At 41.0% G+C, this 12,310-nt stretch overlaps 1 protein-coding gene across 1 annotated transcript in view; it reads left to right on the plus strand.

Moving 5' to 3' along the window:
* Positions 1-12,310, plus strand: part of bcr (BCR activator of RhoGEF and GTPase) — an 86,540-nt gene that overhangs the window by 62,791 nt on the left and 11,439 nt on the right. The window contains exons 8-15 of the mRNA XM_034122775.1: positions 808-948; positions 7,276-7,397; positions 7,843-8,008; positions 8,172-8,291; positions 9,161-9,236; positions 9,404-9,508; positions 9,818-9,892; positions 10,171-10,268. Coding sequence (XP_033978666.1) covers positions 808-948; positions 7,276-7,397; positions 7,843-8,008; positions 8,172-8,291; positions 9,161-9,236; positions 9,404-9,508; positions 9,818-9,892; positions 10,171-10,268 — 903 coding nt within the window. The remainder of the gene's footprint in view (positions 1-807; positions 949-7,275; positions 7,398-7,842; positions 8,009-8,171; positions 8,292-9,160; positions 9,237-9,403; positions 9,509-9,817; positions 9,893-10,170; positions 10,269-12,310) is intronic.

Below are 12,310 nucleotides of genomic sequence, written 5' to 3' on the forward strand. Positions count from 1 at the left end.
GATATGTAGTAGTGGCCTTTGTTGCCTACAACATAACTCCAACATTGTAAGAATATAACATGTAGTTTCTTTTGTATATCTTTGTCACAACCTATAAAACATTTTCTCCATCAATACACACCCAAAGTCTCTATAAAGAAATCCTGTTAAAGGTGGGGTAGGTAAGTTTTAGAAACCGGCTCGAGATACACTTTTTGTTATATTCCATGGAAAGCTCTTAACATCCCGATAGCAATGAATATCTTAAGTGCTTTGACAAAAAATCCATAAAATAATGTCATCTGTGGAAGCTGTAGTACTGTAAAAAGCACGACCAATCATTTTAGCCGGCCCGGCTAAAGTAACTGGATGGCCTACCTGCCTGTCAGCCTTCCATCTGTGCACAAACTTATCTCGTGCCCTCATTGGTCATGTGCGCGTTCGTGTGTGTTGGAGGAGGGGCTCTGTAAGGAAGTGGCAGATTTTTTCCGGCTGTGTATTTTCAAATTCTAGCACACTCGAGCTGGTTTCTCCAAAATGACCTACCCCACCTTTAATACATTTGTAAAGGTCAATTCTATTAGATATGTAACAAATAATTGGTATTTAGGTCTTCGTTTATTGTATCGATGAAAAAGTAATATCACTTTACCGTACTGTTTTCAGCAGAGGTGTCATTTAGACAGGGTGACTGCACTGTTTATGAATCATTAGGGCTGAAAAGGAAAAGAAAAGAGCAGCGTACACAGTAATACATACTGTGCATACTGAATATGTGGTCTTTAACCAGCACAAAGTCAATATTTGTCCTTCCCCACTGTTCTCCAGGATCTGCTCAAACACACGCCCACCAGCCACCCGGACCACCCGCTGCTGCAGGACGCCCTGCGGATCTCCCAGAACTTCCTGTCCAGCATCAACGAGGAGTCGACGCCCCGACGCCAGTCCATGACTGTCAAGAAGGGAGAGGTGAGAGATTCTTTCTGGCACCTTTTAATCAGCATGCTCTTTTTCAATTAGTTGATACGAAGAATTATATATTACTTGGATCTTTTTACTGGGTGGTGATGGGTTGGAACGTCTTTTTGCGCATTGTGTTGTGTCTTTTAAGGTTGTCATTTTACAGTACATCTAACTGAACTAGAGCAAATAATAGTAAATCAGAATCTGATTCATACCGACTGTCCCTTTACTACATTTGGCTAACAACATTCACTGAAATAAGACTCAATCCCATTTCCTCCACAGAGAGGTGTTAGCAGTTTATTTTTCTCATCATTTGAACTCTTTCCTGCTCCGATGTTGAGCATGGTGATGTCATAACCCCGCCTCCAAAATGACCATGAAGTTGCTGCCAATTGAGTGAACATGAGCCGCCAATCTGCAGCCTAAAGCAGAGCCCATGCCCTTATATGGTCATACAGGGTTGCCTGGCTGAGGCTGATTCTCTGTTTGCTCGGTGTCTCTCTTGTGGCTTCCCGTCCCTCCCATCTCCCCTAACGCAAACACACACACACACACACACAACCCACCCCCCACAGTCTCTGTCATCCCCGGAGATGACTTGACGCACATGAATGGACGCCCCTTGATTTATAGCTTGCGTGACACTGCCGTACATAATGCCTTGTAATGAGCCACCGGTCCGCTCTGACTGGCAGATTCCAAGTTAATTATTCATAAATGAAGGGTGGGAGAGAACGAGCAAAAAAAAGGGTCCGTGCGGGCTCCTCCCTCTGCTCACAGGGGGGTCATTACTGCACCCTTTCCACACACAAACACACTCTCTGTTCCATTCACTCGCTCTCTTTCTCTTGTGTGCCTTTGAACATGCGCACACACCCGGACACACACACTTACCCTCCTATATGTCCCCGCAGGCCCCAGTTCCACCCCGAGTCCATCTAGACCTCCACACCAGCCATCAAATATTTATTGTGGATACATGAAAGCTGCACATGGAAATCAATGGGGCTCATTATATCTTACCTTGGCGTATATACAGTAAAATGCCTGAGGTTTTCATCCACATTTCATCACTTGAGCTGCAACATATATCTTTCTTTGTCGATTCCCATTAACTGTAAAGTTTAGAAGCAGTTATTCAATGAGCAGGACGATGCTTAGACTCCACTTTTAGTAGAGAGGATGTGTTTTAAAGCTGCTTTTATATGCGTTTTACATAAAATGATCAAGTTATTTGAGTTATAGGATTCATTACACCCTCACCCTCCTAAATTGCCGCTCTGCTGATTCTGTTCTCTGACCCCTCCACGATGTATGTGCACATTAACATCATTACAGTCCTTTTTCTGAGCCTTCAGATGTCCAAAAGGGAACTCAGGCCTTTGATCGGGTTGATTGTTTAACTTAGTAAAGGAGATACCCTCATTATCCTTTATTCACGTGATGCCAAAACAAATTTGATGAGCGCAGGATTAGGTTAAATGACATTGATATAATTGAATCAGTCGTTTTTACACAATGAATGATTGTTATTTTTGATCTTCCTTTCAATTCACCTGATTCACTTTCATTTTGTAGAAAGCTTTGCCTCTGTAACGTTTTTTCGTTGAAGTATCGGACATTTCCGTGGCTATATCTTGGATGGGCACTTGCGATCTGGCACCAGTTAGCTGCATTTTCATTAAGATTGTCGCCCAGAAGCATCCGCAACATGGCAAAATTAATAAAAAAAGAGACAGTACAGGCAGAGAGCAGATACAGACACCGCAAAACACTTAATACTTTGTATACGTTGCAATAGTTCCTAGGACAATTCGACTCATTGCGCCCTGTAGAAGCTCTTAACACAGTCATAAATGTCAAAGGAACAATAAGTCTATCAACATTAGCATGGTGTTGTTCTATTGTTGTCTCAGTTAAAACAACACTGATGGTTTGAGTGCGTGGGGAGCACTTTTGCAACATGATCGTTATTGAATTGCGTCAAGTCGATTAAGACAAAAACATTCAGATAGATGTTAAGAATAGGGAAAAGGCCACAGTGCTCATTGAGGATCCGATCCCAGGGAGCACTGAAGTGTCACTCCATGTGTTCACACTAGTGAGAAACCTGTGGTCTGTTCAGTGGAGGAATGCAGTAGCATTGCAGCACAAGTGTCCCCCGGAGGCCCCGAGAGGCCAATGAGACGAGGGGAGGGGACAAACAGAAGCTTCTTGATTAAAATGCAAATGACGGCGCTGCCTAAATCTCAATTTCCCCCTTCGCTCTGCTCTGTTTGCCTGTGGGAGACATGTGCTCCTGATGTGACTGTTTGTGTGTGTATTTTGGTGCTCTGTCTGTCTTTCATGACACAAACTAGTCCCCTTATACACACATTGTTTTACGCACACACAGAAAACACACAGGCGCAGCGCAGAGAAGCCCCTTCAAGCGTGCGGTCTAAAAATAAACATGTATCTTTTGTAAATTCATGCCATTACTCGCGCACACGCTCTCAGAAGGCTCCTCCAGGAGATGGTCAATATTTAATCTGCGTTCTGTGCTGTCAGCACGCTCTGCCTCACATCGCCTCGCTTCCACGTGCTGCTGATGCTCCGGTCAGCTATTATGAGAACGGAGAAAGTCACATTTCTCCTACTGGCTGTTCAATATTGTGAAAATGTCATCTGATGAGCTGAGACAGCTTGTATTTCCCCCCCAGTTGCAGAGCAAAGCAGCAGTGTAAGCACATTTTTAAATGCATCAGATTCCTGATGTAGGAATGATCATTAACTGGAATATGCGTCTGCAACCAAAGATAAAAACAATGAACATTGATTAAATGAGAAAATAGAAGTCTCTGCAGGCATTCAGCGAGTGTGTTAAACCTTTTATGCAGCGTTTAAATAACACATCTGTTGAGATCAGCATTATTAATGCTATTCTTTTTTACTGATTCAAAAATGAGTGCTTTTAATGGAGTCAAAGTTAATGACAGAATTTGAATGTGCAAGTTATATAAATGCCTTTGTGTTGCAGCATTTTAGTAGCCAGTCTTGCTTTATCCCTTCAAATACATTCACATTCACTCCCACACAGTAGGAATCCTGTAAATCCTTAATCTAGCTGTTATCCCTCCTTCTATGTTGTCTCTTTTTATCATAGGATCAATGACGAGGATTATCACAGAAGCTTGATGGGCAGCGTAGTTTCCCAGTTGGTCATTTGAAGTCCAGTTTACTTACCTGAACATTAAGTCTAATCCAATACAAACATCAGCATTAGTATTTGTTTTTGAGTTAACTTTATAGTAATCCAACATAATGTACTTTGTGCTTTCTGTTCCATATTAAGGGGCAACATTCTTAATTTGCAGTCTGCTCTAAGACCATCCATAGAAAAAAATTATAATTTAAAAGAAACTCGAGGCTAGATTTTTGGAAAGATGAGAAACACAGCTGCCCTGGCCTCTGTGGGCTGAAAGCTACACACCCAACATCCCAGCTAGGTGTGGTCAGGTGTGGTCCCTCGTAATGTGACCACAGCCTGCTGGTGATGTAGGGTGGTACCATGGTGCCACGCTACATCACTGCTGCACAGGCTGTGGACAAAGATGTTGCCACCACTAGTGGGCCTGTCAGCAAGGATTAAAACAACTAAACTCTTTAAAGTTGGAAGAGGAGAATACAAAAATGAAAAAGAAGTAATTATACAAGTTTAGTATACATCCAGCTGTTGTTTAAATCTAGTTTAAATCTGTAGCTTACCGTTCTTTTCTTTATAGCCACCATTACGTATACATTTTGCCACTTATCTGGTGAGATATCTGACATTTTTCTACTTTCATTTTTCCAAATATGATTCAATTTATGACAAAACATCTGCTAAACTGATGAAATACCCCTTCAACCTCAACTGTACTTGGTGCTAAGTGTTTAATGCTAACATGCTAAAGTAAGAGGGGACTATTGCTAACATGACAATTGTTAAACATCAACACGTTAACATTGACATCCTGAGTTAGCATGCTGCTGTTAGCTTGCGGCTGAAAGCTACGCCGTGCTAGCTAGGCTGTGGAGTTGTGGTCCTTTTACCATATCTATTTATAAATGGCATACGAAAGTTATATCCCTTTATGATGTATAGTATACTGTACGTAATTGGCAACGGATTAAATGCCCTTTTAACCTCAAATCTGTGATTATGTTATAGCGTCCAATTGGATCAGACTGATTGTGCATCTATGCTTTTAATATACACGGCATTATAGCTTAAGCTCCTGCAGCTACTACTCATTCCTTCAGTTTAATGTTGTATACTGTATGAGGAGCTAAACTAAGCAAAGCAGTGTGACCAATGTCTTATTCTTACTTCTGTACAGTACTTGTTATATTTATAGACCAACATGACAGCATGCAGACTGATGGGAGTAACGAAAGATGGGGCCTTGTTTTATATTCTAGCTAGAACATATCCTCAGGGGGATTATAATACATGTGGAGTCTTTTCATAGATGTGCTGCTCTTCTGGCATCAAAGTCCAAAGAACAAAACAAGGATGGAGATGGAATTTATAGTAAATACTTAACAGCAATTTCATCAAATCTCAGACTGTAAAACATCACAGAATGTAGCCTACCAGGAAATGAGACGAGTTGTTCCCTGACAGATGTAGCATCTCAGAATCCACGAGAGAAATATGCCATATAGACAGAAAGCCACTCATCTGGAAGTTATCTATCACAGGTCGACATCATTTCAGGCTTCATTATCTCGCTGGTAATGAATAATTGTATTCCCCCGCTGGGAAATCGATTTTTATTAGATCCTTATTGCGGGGATAAGAACATATTTGTAATCTGCTGCAGGATCTTCATGTGTGCTCGCATGTGCATGTGCATAAAGAAGCACCTTAACAACAGATGACTGCAGTGGAGCTGTGTCACATGGTTTGGTATCTACAGTCTGAAACTGCAGCATGACATCAGGATCCTTTTTCGTCCTGCGTCTTCTCTTTAAGCCATTTAGTTTCCTTGGGATGTACTCTCAGGCTCTCTCTGACTCTGTCATCCTCTCCATCACGCACTAACACCGAGTGACACAGTATGGTCCCCCTCTTTGCCAGCAGATGTCCAGTCAGGTTTTGTAAAACATAAAACCAGCTCCTCTCCAGTGTGTTCTGGTGGTGACAGTGGCTGTGTGGTCCTGATGGAGGGGGGACAGGAGGCGGGGGAGGGGGCACAAAGATGAAGATAAGGATGCGAAAGTCAATGTTCTTACTTTGACTTTCAACTAGGACATGGAAGCAGGCACAAACATTAAGTGTTCATTGACAAAGTCCTTTCCATGCTATATCCTGTTCTCCCGGTGAGTTAAAAAGCTAAATTAAACAATCACAGTTGTTTTTTTGTTTTTTTACCCTCCCTCAAGCTTAAAGTAAAACCAGTGTTATCAGCATGTAAAGGTGGATGGTTTACTACTCAGTGGTGGCTTGGCATTTCTTTGCTCGGTTATTGTTCTAAGTCCATTCTTGTAAATGTGTGTTGTAATTTAGAAAAGGACATTACTGCCCCCTTTTGGCAGATGACAGTATTACACATCTCATTATGTAGTCTGACATCAGCGATTCCCAGGCTGCCATTACCTCATTCATTCCTCTAGAACCTGGGCATTGATGATTATGCTGGTAAATGACAAAAGCTTTTGTCAGGCGATTAGTTTAGTTCATGCTATTCATGCAAATTCCTCAAACATTCTGCGGGTAATATGTGGGGTATTATTCAATAAACATTACTAGGTTGCACATGAGCATCGTCACTGATGTTTCAATAAAGCCGCATTTTTGAGGATTCTGCAGCAAATAAAAACAAAATCCTGTCACCCTCCTCACATCTTCACTCGGTTTTTTATTTGTCTCCTCTTGTCGTGTTTTTGAGGACTCGTATGGTGAGAAGAGAAGGAATAAAGATTTAGGATGCAGCAACAATACAAAGGCTTTACACATCCACATATTGTGAAAGCGTTACTGACCCTCTACGGTTTTCCCCTATGCTAATTATGTGTATATATCCTTTTTCATTTATCTAGTAAACAAACTATGTGTGTATTACCTTTTTGGATGCAATTATCCACGATGGATCATGTATGAGTTAAAAAGGCATCATGCTAATCTGTATGCTACTATCTGTTCAACATAATATTATTTAGTATTTCCATATTTCTCCTTTTAAAAATGTTGTTTCATTTATTTTTTTGGACTCTTGAACTGTAACAAGAACATTTTCCCTGAGCTGGCTCCATTAGTCTTGACTTATCTGTACTGATCACCAGTGTTGTGTGTTGTATCCACAGAACCGGCAGCTTCTGAGGGACAGCTTCATGGTGGAGCTGGTGGAGGGAGCGAGGAAACTGCGGCACGTCTTCCTCTTCTCCGATCTGCTGCTCTGCGCCAAGCTGAAGAAACAGATCGGAGGGTAAGAGACTGGGAAAAACACTCAAATATATGAATTACCAGCACTGCAGTAGGACATGTTATGTCATTATAGTTTAACATTTATTTCTTAGGTTAAAATCCCTGTATTATATCAATAAATGTCCATCTTCTTTTTCTTCTTCTAATTACCCGAGTTGCAGAAGGTTTTAGAAAATATTCGGAAAGTTTAATAGAAACCTCTAGATAGATAAGTTATCTATCCTCTAAATATTGAGTTAGTATCAGTTATTTTAAGCCTCATTTATTTTATTTCCAACATAAAACCAGCACTTTAATTTAGAGTTTGCAAAAGAATACTTTTTTTTGTTGTTAACGTTTCCCATTTCCACTGTCCCCTTCCTCCCTATTCATCCACACCTTTGAACCCTCTTTATCAATCCACTCATCTCATACCTCCATCCCCTCTCTTTTCTCCTCCCCTGCAGTAAAAACCAACAGTATGACAGTAAGTGGTACATCCCCCTGACCGAGCTGACCTTCCAGGGTCCCGAGGAAGCGGAGCCCCTCACCATCCCACAGGTCCCCGACGAAGAGCTGGACGCCATGAGGGTCAAGATCTCACACCTCCGCAGTGAGGTTCAGAGAGAGAAGGTAGACACCGTTTCATAAAAATATGTTCAGGAACTATAAAATCTACTTTCCAGTTGGGAGAAATAATTGAATGACCTATTTGGAAACACATTTAAATGTATGATGATCAGGTTTCCGCACACAAACATACACAAGGTCACACAGGTCACCTCTGTGTTTTCAGAGAGCCAACAAAGGCTCAAAAGTCATCGACCGCCTCAGGAAGAAGCTGTTCGAGCAGGAGTCCATGCTCCTCCTAATGGCTCCCAGCCTGCCGATTAGAGTCTACAACAAGAACGGCAAGGTAACGACACCTTCATCATCGTTTCTTACCCCCATCCCCCTCCTCCTACTGCTCCCCTGTACGCTCCTCTTCTCTATATTCTTTCCCTCCTTCTCATTTTACTCTATTTTGGTCACCATCTGCTTTATTCCCAGCACAATATCCATTACATTGGATTTTATTTAGCCATGGGTTTTATCCAAATTGAATTACAGTAAGTGCATTCATAGTCTTTCTGCTATCCTAATATCATGCAATGTAATGTAATATAAAAGAAACAAATAAGATGTGTGCATGATTTCCATTCTCATTGTTAAAGGTGGGGTAGGTAAGTTTGAGAAACCGGCTCGAGATACACTTTTTGTTATATTCCATGGAATGCTCTTAACATCCCGATAGCAATGAATATCTTAAGTGCTTTGACAAAAAATCCATAAAAAAATGTTATCTGTGGAAGCCGTAATACTAAATAATACGTAATAATAAAAGCACGACCAATCATTTTAGCCGGCCCGGCTAAAATAACTGGATGGCCTACCTGCCTGTCAGCCTTCCATCTGGGCACAAACTTATCTCGTGCCCTCATTGGTCATGTGCACGTTCGTGTGTGTTGGAGGAGGGGCTCTATAAGGAAGTGGCAGATTTTCTCCGGTTGTGTATTTTCAAATTCTAGCGATCTCGAGCCGGTTTCTCAAACTTACCTACCCCACCTTTAAAACATGTTGTCAGTATGAAGCATTCTCTGTATAAAATGTTATTAGGTTGAAGTTAGCTGGAAAAGAATGCATGACATTTAATTGTAATATTGTATCTGTGCACAGATGACGTGTGTCTGCCTCTCCTCATATCAACTGAGGATGAAATAACAGTATGTTTGTGTTTATATTCAGAGTTACAGTTTCCTGATTTCGTCCGACTATGAGCGCGCAGAGTGGAGGGAGATAATGAAGGAACAGCAGAAGAAATGTAAGTGTCCTAGAAATGTAATTTTATTTTATTTGTGAAGAACATCCTCGGCACTTGAAAGATATAAAGCTAAATGTGGCCAGTACTAATCCGAGAGCCTTGAGATTAAGAAAGCAAGACCGATATACAGTGTCATTTACAAGCAGCATTTACTGTCTTCCCTTAAGGTTTGAAAACGTCCTCCTTGACCTCCATGGAGCTGCAAATGCTGACCAGCTCCTGTGTCAAACTGCAGACTGTACACCACATTCCACTTAGCATCAATAAAGAAGGTAAGGCACTCGTTTTTACATTTGTTTTTACACTCAAACGTGGTTTACTGAAAAGAAAAGTTGCACGGATCATTCTGTATTTCTTAATAATGTCCTGGAAAAAAATGATTGTGATTAATAACTGTGACTTAGATGAGGATAGAAAAGTAGGCAGACGTTTAGGCAGCGTGTGTTTTCTGTCCAGGGCAGTTTTATCCCTTCCTTCCGTGTCTGATTTGGTTCCAAAACAAACACAGATCTGCATGCTTTTCTAATCCCCTCTCGCTGACTGTTTTTCCTTCTCTCTCTGCCTTCTGACTGTTTTTCCAGAGGATGAATCCCCCGGTCTCCACGGGTTCCTGAATGTAATCGTCCACTCTGCCTCCGGCCTCAAACAGAGCTTGAGTGAGTCATTCCCCTTTAGCCTTCATGCACACAGCCGAAAATACAGATAATCAGACAAAATGAGGAAACTCTACAGACCACTGAGAAGTAGAACACGGTGTTTTATTTTTGAAATTCACATCTTCTTAAACATTGTGACAAATTGAATGTGATTCATTCCTATTTGACTTCCTGTGGATAACGTCATGTAGTCAGTTCTGCTACTGTAATACATTCACAAACTACAGTACACTTCTTTAGTTTTATAAATGTCCTCTGTTTTTAAACCTCTCTTTCAGATCTCTACTGCACAATGGAGGTGGATTCCTTTGGCTTCTTTTCAAATAAAGCCAAGACGAGAGTGTATCGATACACTACTGAACCCAAATGGAACGAGGTATGAGAATAGCACAGTATAAATACGTGACTCTACAGATTTACTGTTTGAATAAAATGTCCCTGCAAAGTCTCTCTAGATGATATAAGGACCAATTATATGTCGATGGTGAAATAATAAATACTTAGTTAATCAATCTTGAACTTGTTATCTCTGCATTATACAAAGTGGAAAAGCAAAAAGGGATTACATTGCAAACAGACAAAAAAAATAGACAAAATCAGTATGCCCAATGAGTTGTTCACATAAAAAACAGATAATTGACTTTTTTCATATTTCATATGGGAACACTTATCTCAGTATTTGTGGAGCATCCATTTGAACAAAATCGAAATCTATTTTTATCTTACCCAACATCTTGCTACAAAGCATTGCGTAGTCACAACATAAATGTACAGTAGAAGACAAAGTGGAAATAGTTTTCTATACTGTTTAGACCAGCGGTTTTCAAAGTGTGAGGCGCGCCTCCCCTGGGGGGCGCCAGAGAGCTTCAGGGGAGGCGCAGCGTGAGAAAAAAATAAAGAGAAACAGTGAAATCTAGCTCGTTAACTTCAGCTAACTTTATGCGAGCGGCAACATGGATCGATTTTTAGTGAAGTTATCTAAAGTGAGAGAGGAGACAGCGTCTGGCCACCCCAGTTGGCAGCTTTGTTTTGAAATAAAAGTTGTGGCTCATCGGACATTTATCAGAGAAAATCCCTGATGTCCGAGGGCAAGTGAATGCAGCACAAGACGCGAGCCTTGTAACCCTGGCGCGAGCGAGGAAATGTGATTGGCGGCGATTTCAATTGAACGGGCGGCAGAAAACGAGAAGCATTCGGACCCAAGTACACGGAAGGAATAAGGTATTTGCGGTCTACAATGACAGAGAAGAGACTGTCAAGTGTGGCTGTACTCAGCATTGAATCAAAACGCACTAAAGCTTTGGATCTTAATATTTTGTGAGGCGTTTTGCTGAACAAGATGGTAATCGCCGCATTCAGCTGTAATAGGCATGCCAACTTGATGCTCTGCTCACGGATGACTCGAGCATAAAAAACTGTTAAGATGATGACCTTACGTGTGTACATATATTTTTTTCTTTGTGGGGTCTGCCCTGAGAAAGTCAAATAAGATGGTGTGTACAACTACACTGCCCAGACAAAAATAAGTAACCACTTTGATTTAACTAGGCCAGTAGGTAAGGGCATTCCACTGGTTAATAATACCCCTGCATTATAGCAACAACAATAATAATAATAATAATAGCAATAATAATTGTGAGGGGGGGCGCGACTGTTCTTATGTTCTCTGAGGGGAGGCTCACCTTCCCACACTTTGAAAACCCCTGGTTTAGACAAACCATCTGACATATCTGCTTTTCTTTTTCTAGAATAATACGCTGTCTAGTTTCCACAGTCAAATACAAGATCTCAACTGAGCACACTTTTAGATCAATTATAACATAAATCTCTGTCATATCAAGTTTTATCTTTGTAAAATTCCGCCCACTGCCTTTGTATCTTTTGCAAGTTTAAAGTCCTTTTAAATATAAAAATGTAATTGGTATCTGCACAGATTGGTTTGATGTCGTATATATTTTATTTGAAAAACGATTCAACATGTTTGTTTCTTTTCAACCAACATACAGTAGACATACATACATATATAAGCACATGTGCTGCTTGTCACGTATGAGACATCTGGTCTTGTAATCAGTTAGCTGTACATCTCTAAGTAACCCCTGCAAACATATAGCAAAAACATACATGTATGCATACTGCATATGTATGCAAGCAAGCACAAATACATGCACGTGAATGCATTAATGACACAGCTGGATGTTAGAGGTCAACCTAACAGAGGAGAGCTTTGAGACACAATCAGTGGATCTGTTCATCTGCGGCACAGCTTTTTTTCCATCGTGGACCCAAAGACTCTTTGCTCAGCAAAGTGGAAATAATATCAGCTAATGAGGGGCTGCTGGTGATGACTCACATCTGTCCAAATGTTAAGTGAACCAACACAGTGTGGGCCCCAGAACGATGCTCAAAACATATGCA

Source organism: Trematomus bernacchii, unplaced genomic scaffold (assembly GCF_902827165.1).
Source record: "Trematomus bernacchii unplaced genomic scaffold, fTreBer1.1, whole genome shotgun sequence".
Taxonomy (NCBI): Eukaryota; Metazoa; Chordata; class Actinopteri; order Perciformes; family Nototheniidae; genus Trematomus; species Trematomus bernacchii.